General features: G+C 35.9%; 2 protein-coding genes across 3 annotated transcripts; both read left to right on the forward strand.

Annotated features, from left to right (window-relative positions):
* The first annotated feature begins 395 nt into the window (after positions 1-395).
* On the forward strand, positions 396-4,581 carry LOC127438731 (uncharacterized). Its single transcript, XM_051694555.1, has 5 exons — positions 396-1,235; positions 2,416-2,742; positions 2,903-3,043; positions 3,126-3,247; positions 3,656-4,581. The coding sequence occupies exons 1-5, from the start codon at positions 1,190-1,192 to the stop codon at positions 3,764-3,766; spliced, it is 747 nt and encodes a 248-aa protein (XP_051550515.1). The 5' UTR covers positions 396-1,189; the 3' UTR covers positions 3,767-4,581.
* A 3,167-nt stretch (positions 4,582-7,748) lies between these two features.
* On the forward strand, positions 7,749-12,043 carry LOC127438749 (U6 snRNA-associated Sm-like protein LSm3). Of its 2 annotated transcripts, none has more exons than XM_051694572.1 (4): positions 7,749-7,805; positions 8,023-8,133; positions 8,362-8,457; positions 11,432-12,043. In XM_051694572.1, the coding sequence occupies exons 1-4, from the start codon at positions 7,785-7,787 to the stop codon at positions 11,510-11,512; spliced, it is 309 nt and encodes a 102-aa protein (XP_051550532.1). In that variant the 5' UTR covers positions 7,749-7,784; the 3' UTR covers positions 11,513-12,043. The 2 variants fall into 2 exon arrangements, with proteins under 2 accessions (XP_051550532.1, XP_051550533.1); XM_051694573.1 differs by lacking the exon at positions 11,432-12,043 and adding an exon at positions 11,223-11,420.
* Positions 12,044-17,586: the final 5,543 nt, after the last annotated feature.

The following is a 17,586-nucleotide window of genomic DNA, read 5'->3' on the forward strand; positions in this document are numbered from 1 at the left end:
CCAAATCGCATTCACCATCATTTATGTGAATGTGATTACTTCCTGGTTCCCACAGGACCAGAACCAGTGTCTCAGAGGTTGCTCACGTAACACACTATGGGTATGTTCCAAAATTTAGTGAGCTGCCTCACTGTCTCTTGCCTACATAGGCAGCTCTCTTCTATGGCAGCATCCTTACTGAAATGATGCCTCATAAAAGAACGATTTTGAACGCTCTACATAGGTGGCAGCTACTGATTTCAATACAGGTGACATGAGAGAAACTATGCGATCTTCTAATGAGCATAAATACGCACAGCACACACATATTTTGGGTAAAATAATTGGTTTTGTATCATATTAAACGTTATTTATCGATACGTTTCAGTATTGAATGGATTAAAGGCATCTTTTTATAAAAATGTATCTCGCATCGTCCGCCATCTTGGACGTATTTTTCCACCAAGGTCATCAAGGTGCATTCTGGGATCGCATACCTGGGGAAGGATACATCTGATGCTACCTTAGTATTTGGCCAAAACAAGATATCTTAAGAGGCAGCATAATTAAGATACCTACCTTTTGGAACAGCCTTCGTGTTGGGAGCGCGCCCACGATGCCTTAAAATGCTGCCTCCGGAGGATGCTCACTAGATTTTGGAACAGACCCTATGAGTCGCCCCACAGGACAAAGTATACACTTTTGTATCAATGCAAAAATGTTTTTTTTGTTTTTACAAAAAAATATTGTTTTATGCATTTTATCATTCTGTATGTTTTCTCTGCTCTGCGTTATTATTTAACACAAGAAGGCTCCAGTTGAAACGAAGCAGAACATTACTTTTTTGGACAGACCGCCTATCATCAGAGGAAATAATTTTGCTCACTGAGCCACATTCAAATCTAAGAACATTTCTAGTTTGCAATGCCATTATATAACACTAGAAAGACAATCTGAATTAATGGTGACTACAGTATGCTAATAGAACATATTGCTGCATATTACAGTTAAGAAAAGATTAGAACATATAATTATATCAGCAGTTGAGTTTATGCACAAATGGAATAAAAGACTGCACAATGTGGTCAGTGCAAATCAGTCTTCAGTTTCCTCTTCTTGTGGTTGAAACTCCCCTGTTTATCTCCCCTGTTGTTAAAATGCTCTGGGGCAAAGTGTCATTTCAGCAGTGTGAAGAAATCTTGAGTTCATCATGTTGCAGCATTTGATCAAACTGAGGATTTTGCAGCTTCAGCTCTGTGAGTTTATAATACTTTATTTTTTTTAAATTTTTTATTTATTCAGTGTGTGCAGAGCTGTAATTATATAAGGTGTGCATCCTTTAAAGAATCTATCGTATATATAGTATATACTGTAGTATACAAAATAGTTTGATGTGTTTAAAATTTTCAGTGAATACATAATTGGCATACTTCCATCTACATGCATGGGAACTAATGAGTAGGTGTATCCAAACTGGTAGAGAGTGGTCAGGGTTGGGTAGTAAAGGAATACATGTAACGGGATGACGTATTTAAAATACAAAATATAAGTAACTGTATTCCACTCCAGTTACAATTTAAATCATTGGTATTTAGAATACAGTTACATTCAAAAAGTATTTTGATTACTGAAGAGATTACTTTGCATTTTATTGTCATTTGTTTCATTTAATATTTAGTCCGTTCAGATGGAAAACATTTATACTATAAATGATGCGATCCAAAGTGCATTTGAACAGCGGTGAAACACTTTCTTATGATGTGTTACATTCATACGAGCAGACAGAGAAGTAAGTTTGAAGTAAGTTTGGAGCAGAAGAAATAGAAATAAACCTTGTGTAAATTGTCAGCTTTACACTAAGCTAAAATGATATTTCTAGCCATTTTACATGCACATGTTACCAGGCATGATCGTATTTTTATATCAAGAAAATTCACATTGGATCATAATTTCTTTTTTCTAGCAAGACCTTTGAAATTAGGGCAAAAATCATATTCTTGATAATAATTTTTGTATTGTTTTCCTGTACAAATATCTAAAAATCCTTAAAACAAGATAAATTAGATTGATCTTGTTTTAGAAACAACACTGCATAAGATATTTAGGTTTTTCAGAGAATGTATTTTTAACGTGTATTTTGTCTTACTGTACTGGCAGAGTTTTTATAGTCAAAAGAAGTGAAAAAATCTGCCAGTGCTGAAGAAGTAATCCAAAGTATTTAGAATATTTTACTGACCATGAGTAATCTAATGGAATACAGCATGTATTCTGTAATCTGTAGTGGAATACATTTCAGAAGTAACCCTCCCAACCCTGCTGGTAGTGTACATGTAATGAATACATTGATCTATGATTTTTTATAGGCACAATAGTGTTTAGGGAAACAGTTGTAATTATATTTACAGTATGTGTGTTTCTTTGATTTTCATCTCACAGTTCTGCTCATATGGTGTGAAGCTGGAGAGACTTTAACAGATAAACTCACAGATTTGGGACAAAATGTGACCATAAACTGTGATATTCATGAAGAAGAGGTACAATGGCTTTTACTGAAACTACCAGAGCCAGTTATTATATTACGCACTTTCTTATTTTCAAGCCCTTTTTACTACAATAAAACATTAAAACACAAATATTCAGTGAAATCCAAACATCATCTGTATATATATAATGTCACAACTAATGAGTTAGGAGTTTATTACTGTATGAAAACAGACACTAAAGGAGGAATATTAAGTAATGGCATCAGACTACACATCACTGGTAAGTGACCATTTAGTTATCAAGTCATATTGATGATTATTGATAGAATAATTTGATACATCCTTTTTAGACACTTACGAAAAACATTCAGTAATACAATTATTTAATGGTTGCAAAGTGCTAAATGTACAATATAATTATATTGTTGAACCAACTCCAGAGACCCAGAATCATACAACGGTGAAGAATATTCAGCAGAATCAGACAGAAGTGAGATGCATTCAGCAGAATCAGACATCATGGCAGACTCCTGCCATCATATCTGCTCTGCTGAACAGTGTTCTGATAATTGTGGTCTTTGGTGAGTTCCTTTTCTTGCATACGTACAAATGGGAATATCATGGTCTTAACTGTTAAATCTAAATTCACTATGTCATTCCAAGGACTAATAAAGGTGTTTGTTCATGGAAGAAAGAGAACCAGTGAACGTTCAAAACAAGAGACTCGCCTACAACATCCTCGGGTTACAGATCTTGAACCGCCTCAAAACTTAAACCGAACAGAGGCAAGTTATATGGAACTGTGATTAAATCACAAGTGATTAATAGGTCACCCAAAAATTTAAATTCATTCCAAATCTGTTTGACTTTCTTTCTTCTGTGGAACACAAATAGAGTTGTTAGGCAGAATGTTACTTGCATTGTATAGAAAAAGATAACAGTGAATGGTGACTGTGACATAGCATCTCTTTTTGTGTTCCATGAAAGAAAGAAAATTATACAGGTTTCAGACAACATGAGGGTGAGTATATAATAGTGTGCTATCACTTCAGCACATCACTAAATTTATTTATTTTATTCAAACTGTTGTAACTGATATAATTGTATGGCTCTTTACACTGTTCAACTATAGACAACTGCAAAGCATTTGCATGCAGCTTAAACGGTAAAACGTTTTACTCTTTGTTTTTCAGTGTACTGAAGTGGACTTTTCCTCCCCCTGTAATAAGTCTCAGTCAAGCCATATCACCAGCACCTATGCATTTCTACAGCTGCCAAAAACACGAACATGTGAGCGGGACTGACCTCATTTCATTTCCCATCACAGCCGATTTATGTTGTTGTGGGTGGATGACCTGAATAGTCAGAGGTTTTGTAACAGTCGTATGGATTACTTTTATGGTACTTTTTTGGAGCTTGGCTATATAAATCACATCTACTTTTGTTGTAAAGAAAAAGCAGATCTGACACATGCTAAACATTTATTTTTGTGTTTCACGGAAGAAAAGAAAAGCCATATGGGTTTCGAACAAGTTAGTGTCAATTGCGTAAGATGAATAACTTTTGCACAATTTGCTGAAAGATACATCAGCGAGCTTTGCTTTTCTTTTGAATTGTTTACCTCATGTAAACTGTACAGATGAGCACAGTAAAATGTTTTACCGATTTCACACAATACAAGCAATGAACCACAAAGTTTCACCCACTTCAGAAGAGGAAGTGTAACTAACATTTGACATGTACTTTGCTGTGCATTGTATTCCCATAAATGTATAAATATCAAAAGGAAACTTTCGTTTTGTGCTTTAAGATATAGATGTTCATTGACAGATGACAAAAAATAAAAATTCTACTAGGAGAGGGAAACACGGCCTCGTTAGCAGCTAGCTACTGTAAGTAGCTGCATGCCATGGCCTGAGGGACAGTGTGAAGCACAACAGTAACATGTCAACACGTTACCTTGCATCTTAATTTGTATTACATTTTTGCACTTTTACTGTGGTTTTTCTTTCCTTTTTTTCTTCTTCTTTTTCACACTTATTTATTTTCTATAGTGTACACATCTAAATGCTTTGGCAATACTGTACACTCTAACAGTCATGCCAATAAAGCTTTCTTGACATGACTTGTTCTGTGTGTATGCATTGGCCTGAAAAAGTATTTTGCCCCTAAAGTCACACTTAAAATGTGTCAGTGTCTTTATACAGTATATATACTGTATACATCTATATAAATAAGTGGGATTTATTTTAAGGATAGCACAATTACACTTTTCAAGTAAAACATTTGAAACAAGAAAGTTACAATAGATATAGTTTATACAGTATCTTCTGCTTCCATGGCTATTGCTGTGAATATCTGAGAATATCAAGACACTTTCAGATTTTTGTGTCATAGGTTAGTACTATTGTGCGTTGACAAAGCAAATAGAACATTTTGTGAATTATGTCATTGGTTAGTCGACTCAAAAATCTAACAAAATAGTATCAAAGACTGGAGGCTTCAAAAGTAAATGCAGAAAATAGGTTTATTGCAGATCCAAACCTCTTCTCCGCAATAAACGAGTTAGTCTCGAAAGCAACTGAACTGAGGCTTTTTGATAAAATACGATTGTGAATTGTGTTTAAAAATAAGTAATTAAATAATAATTGTATTTATAACCCCAGTGAGCAAGCTCAAAACTCCATAAGATATTGGTTAATGGAGAAACCAGACTCACTGTAGGGGCCAGTTCCCCTCTGGCTAACATCATGAATATAATGCCAATATTAGTTATATATAGTGCAAGTCATGGTCTAAAATTATTAAACAAGTGTTAAGGGTCATTAAACAAAGATGTTTTATGAACTGTAAGATTAATGGCTAATGTCTTTGAAGTCCATCCTGGATTAACCACAGAAGTTCACATAGATGCAGTTGTCCTTGTTAGTTGGCTGATGAAGGCTTTTGTTGGCAATGAATTGATAGTCTATGTACTCCATTTCAAGAGTGTAGTCCATCATTAGACCGAGGGAGGTGTATCGCAGTTCAACCGGCCGGTAATTTCGGTGAGGTCTATCCTAAGTCCAGGCAATGGCATATGAAGTATCCCATGTCTTATGGTTGGAGTTGGCATCAGTTCATCCTCTGAAATCCATCGTAATAGATTGAAGTGATGTTTGGCTGGCACCGGCTGCTATTAGTCATCATCACTCAGCGACACATAGCAGTGGAGTCCAACACGAAGCAGGAATGGAGCTGGATCCAGCTGGTTCTGGTGACCTCAGGATAGGAGTCCCGAGGTTGAGACAGGGAAACAAATAGAATAATATTAGCATAGATGCCATTCAATTTATTTATAGATCACGATCAATGTTTCTGGTTTCTGGTTCCGGCAGACCTAACTAAAGCAGCCTAATTGTGAGTTGAAGGATAATTTAGGTGTATGCCTGGCTAAATAGATGAGTCTTTAGTCTAGACTTAAACTGAGTGAGTGTGTCTGCATCTCGAACAGTGTTAGGGAGACTATTCCATAGTTTAGGAGCCAAACTTGAAAAGGGTCTACCTCCTTTTGTGGATTTTGATATTCTAGGAACTATTAACAGGCCAGAATTTTGCGATCGTAATGAACGTGATGGAATATAGTGTGGTAGAAAGTCACTTAAGTACTGCAGAGCTAGACCATTCAAAGCTTTGTATGTAGTTAACAGAATTTTAAAATTAATATGAAATTTAACAGGTAGCCAATGTAACAATGATAAAATGGGGCTAATATGATCATATTTCTTGGTTCTAGTCAACACTCTGGCTGCTGAATTTTGAACCAATTGAAGTTTATTTATTGATCTTGCTGGACATCCTCCCAGTAATACATTACAATAATCTAATCTTGAGGTCATGAATGCATGAATTAGTTTTTCGGCATCAGCAACAGAGAGCATGTGTTGTAATTTAGCAATATTTCTTAGGTGGAAGAATGCTGTTCTACAAACATTGGTAATTTGATTTTCAAAGGACAGATTGGTATCAAATATAACACCTAAGTTCTTCACTGTTGAAGATGATGTATCAGTACATCCATCGAGAGTCAAATTACATTTTAGCGGCTTGTTTTTAAAGGTTTTTGGTCCAATAATTAATACCTCTGTTTTGTCGGAATTGAGTAGAAGGAAATTTCTACTCATTTTTAGCACTTTTGATTAGACTTTATCAGACACTATTAATAAGCCATATCCTTGATAGCATGCATATATCACCCAGACATCTATTTGATGCGTGTATTTATGGATTAAGTATTATTATTATTATTATTATTATTATTATTATTTACGTTTTTTGCTTATCTCTATGTCTATAAGGCATCCTCTCAGATTTCAATAAGACATTCATCATCAGATGTCTTTGAGACATTTGTGATTTAGATAGTTTGAAAATCAGATCTTTTTAAGATGTTTAGCAGATGTTAATTAGAGTGTCATTCTTTCCAGATGAAAACAGACATCTCGGAGATGTATGTGTGCTGTCTGGGTATTAGGGATGTAATGTAGAGAACAGGACAAGAGGAGCAAAAGTAAATTTCTTAACAGTTTAACAATTAAACATGAGAATAAATGAATGGTAATACGGGTGGGGCTCAACAGCCCAAAAGTTGTGTCTAATAGGCTATGTCATTTACAATGGGTCTATACAATTCTCCTACTAACTTTTCACTCTGTATTATCAATTAAACGTCTACTAGAGTCTCCCAATTTCATTATTCAGTTAAATTATTGTTCAAAATCAGCTGCAAAAATGCGGCACGTAAATAGCGGTTTGACATAACACCTGTTACTTTTCTCAGCGCTGGAGTCTTGAGGCCAATCACAGTCGTTTGTGATTACTGGTTAAGGATTTTTAATGACCATTTCCTATCGATATCTAAGGCGGATTTTAATCTATTTATAAATTACAAATAGTTGGACTTAATTAATTTAAAAGTTTAAGTATTTTGGTGTTTAAATATCTTTGATAAGTATATATATATATATATATATATATATATATATATATATATATATATATATATATATATATATGTATATAGATATATATATTCAAAGTTGTTTTTTATTTTTATTATTATTATTATGAAAAAGTTATATATATATATATATATATAATAAAAAACAAACAAACAAAAAAAAACAACAACTTTGAATTGAACTCGGATCAATGGAGGATTCAAATTTTTTTCCAAGTTGCCCCCTGTAGAAAGAAACATTTATATCTCACAGGAAACGCTCACGTTTGCCGCCCACTGATTTGCTGGTGAACGAAGAAGTGCATTTTGGGTAATTTTGAAACATGGCGGACGACGCTGAACAGGTTTGCCATTCATTTTTTTGTCTGTGCAATATTTTCAAATCGTATCGGCTGGAATGCTTCTGCACTATCACTTCAATCTCTTTGAACACGTATTACATAATGTGACGTAGCACACTTCTATGGATATTGGATGGCGCTTATAGTCAGCAGTTCGGTTTATGCATTAGAATGTGTATTTGTATTGTACTAATACATATGAATAAATATTAATTTACAGCCACAGGCCACCAACACTGTGGAAGAGCCTCTGGATCTCATCCGCTTGAGTTTGGATGAGAGAATCTATGTGAAGATGAGGAATGACAGAGAGCTGCGCGGCAGACTGCATGTGAGTTTGATGCTGATGTAATTATTGCTTAATTATGAAAATGCATGGTGTTCTTGAATCAGTTATTTATTAACAGCGTTCATAATAAGTTGTTTTTAGCCTTTATGATGTAGCGGAGACCGGGGCTAGTTGTCACAGGGCCAATATCTCAGAAACTAAGGTTTTGAGAAGGGGTGCAAAGATACATTGTGTTAATTAATATTAAACATATTTTGTTTATGCATGCAGGCCTATGACCAGCACTTAAACATGATCCTCGGAGATGTTGAAGAGACCGTGACGACTGTAGAAATCGATGAGGAGACGTATGAGGAGATTTACAAGGTAATTCGCTGTAATGCAGTTTTCATTTGTCACATTCATCTGTTGGTTAATAAGCGACCAGCTGTTATTAATATAGCCATTCCTATAAATAGCTAGTAATATAATTCAATGAGTACATTTACATACAAAAATGTACTGTGCTTACTAATCAGATGACTAAGTAAACTAGATATGAATGTTAAAGGTACATTTTTCGAAGTTGTGATGACCTTGTCTTTAATCTGTGATCTGTAATGTAAATGTATTTAGGGTTTGAACTACTGATGTATAATATCCACCTTTTTCCTGAATGCGGAAGTGTTCCACGATTCGACTGTTTTCAGTGTTTTCACTTGCATTGGTGTATATTCTTAGCGGGTAATGTTTAAGGTATTACATTTGTAAAAATTGTCAAAAAACATGCCAATATTTCACAGAGTCAAGATGACCATTTTTATAGACAGTGCCTCACCTGTGTGTAGATGATATGAAGTGATGATCAGAGATAAGTTACGTTCATATCATTAATTTTTATAGTTATGACAGCCAACAACTGCACAATTTGAGCCTGAAATTCATTTTTACACCAAGTAACACTTAAATGGTTGTTGTTCTTCTCTGGATCGCCTTTTTTACTTGGCGTCTCGAGACCAGAAATACAAAACAGGCAATTAGAATCATCATAGAGTGGCTGCTCAGGAAAACTGTGGATAGAACTGGATTGCTCATGACATCACATCAGCGAAGCCACTGTGCCACCATATTGCTGTGCCCAAACTTTCCAATGTCCCTATTGACTTAATAGGAAATCATCTCATTTCAGCGAGTAAACATTAATCATTCAAGCACCAATTTTATATCTGAAATCTGCATGTACATCCCTACAACGCAAACATCCTACACATGTAATTATTTATTTAAAGTTGGGAATCTTTCCTGTTTCTTGAAAGCCTGCTTGAGTTATGTATATCTATATCAAACAGTATCCAACTTGACTAGTCTAAAACGAAACCAACTTTCAGAAAACAGTAAAAAATAAATTGTGTTTATGCAACCCATTTCAAATACTTAATCTATTTCAAATCCAACGCTAAATTCCGCTGAAAAGGGGCATTTATCTGCGATGTGCTCACCTGCATTATCATCATTGTACAATAAATATAGAACATGATGCGCATTCACCTTTAGCGAATACAGGTTTATTGAAAACACTTGAATTAATAGTGCAAGACCAATAGAGCAACCTATTCTAGATGGATTCTAAACAGAATTCACCAAGTAAAAGTTACTTAACATAACGGGGCCTTGGTAGCTCTGTGAGTACTGACGCTGACTACAACCCCTGGAATCGCGAGTTCGAATCCAGGGTGTGCTGAGTGATTCCAGGTCTCCTAAGCAACCAAATTGGCCTGGTTGCTAGGGAGGGTAGAGTCACATGGGGTAACCTCCTCATGGTCACGTTTAAGTGGTTCTCGCTCTCAATGGGGCGCGTGGTAAGTTGTGCGTGGATTTCGGAGAGAAGCATGAGCCTCCACATGCTTTGAGTCTCCAAGGTGTCATGCACAGCGAGCCACGTGATAAGAGAGAGAAAAAATGCGCCGAAAAGTTGCTTGTATTTCATGACATGCAGTCGAGCCATTGTTCTAATATGACAGCTGTTTTGTAAAGAACGTTAACCAATAACGGTTATGATGTTAAAAAAACAAACAAAAAAAAAAAACGCAATAGGATAGGAAAAATAAGCCTGTGATGTAGCCTACAATAAACCTAATGTATTCTAAACATGACGTGCACACAGAAGAAAAGATAGTTTAACAGGTCAAGCAGTCGGCACCTCGTTGAAAATAGACTTCTTAATCAGCAGATTTTAAAAATGGCATTCCTAGCCTAAAGCAGTCATTTTCTAGGCTATTTACTCAAAAGCATAAATTTTTTGATGTGCAAAATTAACACGTCAACATGGTCCGGTGAAAGACGGGACTTGACTCACCTGAGGCGGCTATTAACTTATAAGCACGCATAGATTTAAAGAAGACTCAAAAGTGAAAACATCTGACTTTCAAGCCATTTGCTTCTCGCACCACCACCGAAGTGATTTCGTAGCTTCTTAACTTTGCTGAGTTTGCTTGTCTATTAAGAGGACATTTTCCTGTGCACACCGCAAGTGAGAGAGGGAAGAAGCGCGTGCAGCCTGAAGTGAAATGACCAGTGTCGACTAGCAGCATCAGAACCGTTTAGTCGACTAGTCTCGCACATCCCTAATGTAAACAAGTTCACTGAAACTGAGGTAAGATACAAACAGATATTTTCAGACTTGTTTACTGTGAACATCAAAGTGTTTGTTCAGAGTTACTTGTTTTATGTTTTCATCAAAAAGTGCTTTTTTCTCGCGGTCACTTGAATAAGAGCGCGCGCTCTCTCTCTCCCTCTATCACCCGCGCACCGCCTGAGGGAGACACGCAAAGCTGGTGAAAATTAAACTGATATGCTTGGTTTAAATGGCAAACGAACATGTCATTTTTGACATGTATCCATGTATGACAACAGTGAGCGCTTCAATATGAAAACAAGCAAATATTACAGCTTTTCATACTTGCATTACAACTTGTGAATAGTTTTGCCGCTTCCTTTGGTGGTCATTGTGCTGCACTGATAGACTGAATGTGAAAGCAGGTGAATGCTCTGACGTCGCTATCGACGTATATCTTCTCCCTTGTAACGAATATTATCCATAATGAGCAAATTCAAAATTAAACATGATTGTCATTAGAGGGTCGTATCTGCAGGTTGGAGATGGTGAAACGGGGGCGTTTTCGCCTGTCAATCATTGACGCTCTATGACAGTTTGGGCATACTAAGATGGCCGCTCGAACACTTCCAGTGGCTTCACCTCCTGCTGGCAGTTTAACGTTGCGTCAGAGATCCAGTTCTGGTTTGAACCTGCAAACACTGTCTTGACATGTACAACATCTCTGTATTACTTTTGTTTTCGCAGTCAACGAAGCGTAACATTCCCATGCTGTTTGTTCGAGGGGACGGAGTTGTGTTAGTTGCCCCACCGCTGAGGGTTGGATAAGTTACTTTGGCTGTGCACAGCTTACCTAAACATTTTGCTTTGGACTCTAAATTCTTCAAGTGAATAGACTTTTAAGTGGACGACTTTGTTTTGAACCACAGAGTTGTAAATCTGTTTATTTTGAAGTTTTTTTTTTGTTTGTTTTTTTAAATGTGGTTGTATATATCAGTTCAGTTGGAACTTTTGGCTCTCATTAAAATACTTTGTTTGATCTTTTTCAAAATACAGATATTTTCTCAAATGTAGCCCAATAAAAAAAACCTTGTTATGATCTGTCATGCAAAAATGTGTTTTCTACAAAGCATTGTATCAGCTGCGATGGCTGACATTATTCACAATAGACCATTTCCACAGACTGTGATGATGCGTTTCCGCCTTATTTATCAGCGTAAATATCGCACTTTTTTTTATATTATACATTTTTAAAATATTGAGTGTAAATTTATAAAATTATGCTTTGTGTTATGTTACCCTGGAATTAGTTTTAAAAAACAAATTAGCACAGCTGCGAGGGGATTTCGATTACAGCTCCTGCATGAGTGACAGTAAATTTGTCGTCATCTCCCATCTGACTGTCTTAATCCAACACTCTCTATTTCTTTCCTCTTCTGGAAAGTCATTCAAACATAATAGTGGTTTTTGTCTTTTGCTCATAGAGCAAATGGGTAAGTGAAAATAATATTTGCTGTGGTCTCCCATTCATCACTGTCAAAGTTTACCCTGCAAACGTTTGCTTCCACGTTCCAAAACAGCCCATCAATAACTCAACATCAAAGGTGCACTCAATTTTTTTATTGCGTTGTGCACTGACACCTAGAGTTGTGGATGCAGCATCATTCAAACACAATAAAGTTCAGTTACAGATGCCATTGTAGAAATGTACTATTCACAGTCAGCAATGATTAATTTACCCATGAGTGAAAGTATTCAATAACAGGGTGGTCACTGAGATGGTCACATGGCCGCCCCCATGAGGGGACCCTCTTCTTGTAGATTTAAACAGCTTTTATAATGTTACGGATATGACTAGAGTCTTCATCTCATGAGAGTGCTCGTGATTTTATACGCGTTTCAAAATTACTATTCATTTATTTAGGAGAGAACTTTTTTAAATGAGGAAAAAAATTGCAGATTGCCCCTTTAAGAAATTGGGGCAGAAAAGCTGTTGAAACGGAGAGTCACAAGACTCTGGAAGCTTTTACAGCATATATGGCTTGGTAAGAGTTTGCTTTGACTGTCCTCTTCAATAAGTCCTATATTAACAAGAATAAAAAATCCAGTGAATATTTATGAGAGAGGGAATGATAAAGTTATTTCGATGTCTAGAAAAATAATAGGAATGTAACTTGTGATTCCTATAGGGACTAAACATTCTTCTGGTTGCCCAGCTCTTAACATATTTCATCATCTCTAGAAATTGTCTTTGCGAGTAAAATGTTTTTATTCTTACCCAGTAATGACAAATGACTGGAAAAGTCAAAGAAATTCATTGGTCAATAGGAGAGGGAGACATGAATCTTAAAGGAACATTCCAGGTTCAGTACAAGTTAAACTCAATTGACAGAATTTGTGGCATAATGTGGATTACCATGAAAATTAATTTCGCCTCGTCCCTACTTAAAAAAAAAAAAAAAAAAAAAAAAGGCAAAAATACGGCTTTCATTGAGTCACTTAAAATGGAAGTGAATGGGGACAATTTCAAATGTATAGCCACAAGATGTAACCAATATATGTGTTAACATGATTTTAGTGATGATAAAATCACTTCTAACCTTTTCTGTGTAAAGATATAATACATTTTACAATTTTGTAGCCATGACGATGTAACGTTGAATACGCTAAAACGACTAAAAACTTGAAACAACTTTACAGTGCAGATAGTACATGAGTTTTAACAGAAGAATGAATGTAAGTGCTTTTATAGAATTATTAGTGTCACATTTCTGCCTTTAAACCCTCCAAAAAATTGGCCGCATTCACTTTCATTGTAAGAGCCTCACTGGATCCTCGATTTTTGCTTTTTTTTAAAGCAAAGCTGAAATTATTTTTTTGTGGTAATCAACAATATGCCACAAATGCTGTCGATTGAATTTAACTTGTATTGAACCTGGAATATTGCTTTAATTATTTAATGGATCTTATGCTATATGAAAAGTTGGCAAATCGCCTAAAGGCTAGCTTCAAACAAACATATTTTTCATGCTTTTGCTATACTCAGCTAAGACCAGAAGAGGGAGCCAATAGAACATTCAATCCATGGGATCTTCCTGTTCATAATTCTAAATGAATCTCAAATAATTCAGCAAGAATGATAGACTATGCAGGTGGGGTTTTCTATTCCTTCTATTTAAAAGTTTAGCAATCCAATTTGTTTGTTTCCAGACTACATTGTTTTTTTTTGTTTTTTTTAATGTCCCTGAAATAATTCAGGTCTGGCATAGCCTTTTTATTCTCTGAACTGAAAACAGCTGAATTAGTCAGTAAAGGGTCTGAATCCACATATTCAACCCTAGAAAGAGCTATACGGAAGCATTCCCATTCATTTCAATGGCCGAGAGATTTATCCAACCAGCAGTTTCAGGGCTATGGTCTCCGGGCGGAAGTGTGGGCAGAGCTAAAGCCTTACATTTACCACCTTACATTTTTTTTTACCACTGTAAGTTTAAGACAGTAACATATGTAACAACAACCAAAATTCATAAGTACCGAGTCTTTCTTCCTTATAGCCTAGATTTAACAATTCAGAACGACCATTCATTACCCCAGTCACAGCAATGTACACTTTTATAGTTTTTATAGTGTGCCTATATAGTTTGCTTAAATGAGACAGGACATATTAAAATAGTTCCCCCTAAATGTGTGTTCATCTAAAGTTGTTTGGATGTACTCGTAGTACATTATTTTATACAGATTTGCTTAAGCCTACAATACAAATGTGGATTGAGCTGTCGGCCATCTTGTTTCATCTTTACTGCCAAACAAACTACAATTTGAGAAGATGCTTCCGCCCTGAAACTACAGGTGGACACTTGAGGACAGTTGCTCGGCTGCCGATATGGCAGCGTGAAACCGTCTCCAATATCACATCATTAGAAAGAAATAGTAAACAAATGTTCTCAAGAAGCCAGAGATTAAATGGATACTGTATATATTTCCAATGTCAAACTAAAGTAGCATGAGTAAACAGTAAAAATAGCAATGTAATATAAGTGCATATTTAAGCTAAGGGCAGAATATCCACAACAAATATACTTTTTTTTACTTAAAGCATTGTGCAGTGTTCTTTCAACAAAGGATTAATGTTGATGTTAAAGAGATGAACTTCCTTGTTCACCCTTTCCACACCCATTGATTTTCCAGGAGAGATCATTGAAAGATAGGCCTCATTTTGCACTGCAAGTGTACTGTTTTAGCTACTGTAAATGTGTTTCCTGTTTGTTTTTATAAAGAGGCTCAATGATTTTGTGTGGCATTAAAAAAAGCTTCCTACTGTATATGTGCCACAGGCACTTAATATTACCCAGAATTCATTCAAAACCCCAAAATAAACATTTTTATGACATGATATTAACCTTTTATATATATATATATATATTAGTTTTTTCATTATAGATATATAGTTGTGTGTGTGTTCAATCAAACAGCACTTGACAAAAACATATAGACAAAAAATTACTGCCAGCTAAAGCCTTTACTAGTCAAATAAGAATGAACATCTATGTGCACTTTCACTGTCAATTCAGGATGGACTTCAAAGATGCTGAATCATTCATCTAACATTTCAATCCATATCTTTTAGTTTTAAAAATTGACCACCAATATCTACTCAGTTTACTCAAGTAACGCATGACTTGTACATACACTGGCGGCCAAAAGTTTGGAATAATGTACAGATTTTGCTGTTTCGGAAGGAAATTGGTACTTTAATTCACCAAAGTGGCATTCAACTGATCACAAAGTATACTATTTGACCATCACTATTTGAAAAAAGTAATTGCTGATCAAATCTAGACAGGCCCCATTTCCAGCAGCCATCACTCCAACATCTTATCCTTGAGTAATCTTGCTAAATTGCTAATTTGGTTCTAGAAAATCACTTGCCATTATATAAAACATTGCTGAAAGTTATTTGGTTCATTAAATGAAGCTTAACATTGTCTTTGTGTTTGTTTTTGAGTTGCCACAGTATGCAATAGACTGGCATGTCTTAAGGTCAATATTAGGTCAAAAATGGCAAAAAAAGAAACAGCTTTCTCTAGAAACTCATCAGTCAATCATTGTTTTAAGGAATGAAGGCTATACAATGCTTGAAATTGGCAAAAAAACTGAAGATTTCATACAAAGGTGTACGCTAATGTCTTCAAAGACAAAGGACAACTGGCTCTAACAAGGACAGAAAGAGATGTGGAAGGCCAGATGTACCACTAAACAAGAGGATAAGTACATCAGAGTCTCTAGTTTGAGAAATAGACACCTCACATGTCCTCAGCTGACAGCTTCATTGAATTCTACCCGCTCAACACCAGTTTCATGTACAACAGTAAAGAGAAGACTCAGGGGTGCAGGCCTTATGGGAAGAATTGCAAAGAAAAAGCCACTTTTGAAACACAGACATTGGACAACAGATAATTGGAAAAGAGTGTTATGGATCTTAACCCCACTGAGCTTTTGTGGGATCAGCTAGACTGTAAGGTGTGTGAGATGTGCCCGACAAGACAGCCACATCTATGGCAAGTGCTACAGGAAGTGTGGGGTGAAATGTCACCTGAGTATCTGGACAAACTGACAGCTGGAATGCCAAGGATCTGCAAAGCTGTCATTACTGCACGTGGAGAATTTTTTGATGAGAACTCTTTGAAGTAGTTTAAGAAGTTATGAACATATGTAATAGTCATGTTATTAATGTCCTGACTATACATTGTGATCAGTTAAATGACATTTGGGTGAATAAAAGTACCAATTTCTTTCCATAAGAGCAAAATCTGTACATTATTCCAAACTTTTGGCCGCCAGTGTAGATAACTAATATTGGCATTATATTCATGATGCATTGCCAGAGGGGAACTGGCTCCCCCAGCTGAGCCTGGTTTCCCCCATGGTTATTTTTCTCCATTAACTAAAATTTTTTGGAGTTTTGTGTTCCTTGCCACAGTCACCTTTGGTTTGCTCACTGGTGGTCTAAAGACAATTTTTAAGGCATGATTTTTAATCACTTCAATGAAACTGTTCATTGAGTACCTTAAGACATTATAGACATTACAAAATAATTGTCTGTACGGCTGCTTTGAAATAATTTGTTGTGAAAAGCTCTATATACAAATAAAAATGATGACTTCACTGACTGTTCCTGAATTTTAATACTGGTCTTTAAGGTCACTACAAAATTCCCATATTTCCATTTGTATATACAGTGCATTCATAAAGTATTCAGACACCTTGATTTTTTTCACATTTTGTTACAGCCATTTTTCACATCACACTACACTCCATACCACATAATGACAAAGCAAAACCAGATTTTTGTTAACTTTGCAAATTTGTTAAAAATAAAAAACTGAAATATCACATTGACGTAAGTATTCAGATCCTTTGCTATGATACTTGAAATTTAGCTCAGTTGCATCCCATTTCTCTGGATCATCTTTGAGATGTTTCTGCACTTTGATTGGAGACCACCTGTGGCAAATTCAATTGATTGGACATGATTTGGAAAGGCACACACCTGTCTATATAAGGTCTCACAGCTGAAAATGCATATCAGAGTAAAAACCAAGCCATGAGGTCAAAGGAACTGCCTGCAGAGCTCTGAGAGAGGACTGTGTCGAGGCACAGATCTGGGGAAGGCTACAAAAAAAAAAAAAAAAAAAAAAAAAATTGGCTGCATTGAAGGTTCCTAAGGGCACAGTGGCCTCCATAACTCTTAAATGGAAGAAGTCTGGAACAACCAGGACTCTTCCTAGAGCTGGCCGCCCGGCCAAACTGAGCAATTGGGGGAGAAGGTAAGAGAGGTGACCAAGAACCTGATGGTCACTCTGGTTGAGCTCCAGAGATCATGTGTGGAGATGGGTGAAACT

The sequence above is a fragment of the Myxocyprinus asiaticus genome, chromosome 50 (genome assembly GCF_019703515.2).
Source record: "Myxocyprinus asiaticus isolate MX2 ecotype Aquarium Trade chromosome 50, UBuf_Myxa_2, whole genome shotgun sequence".
In the NCBI taxonomy this organism is placed as follows: domain Eukaryota; kingdom Metazoa; phylum Chordata; class Actinopteri; order Cypriniformes; family Catostomidae; genus Myxocyprinus; species Myxocyprinus asiaticus.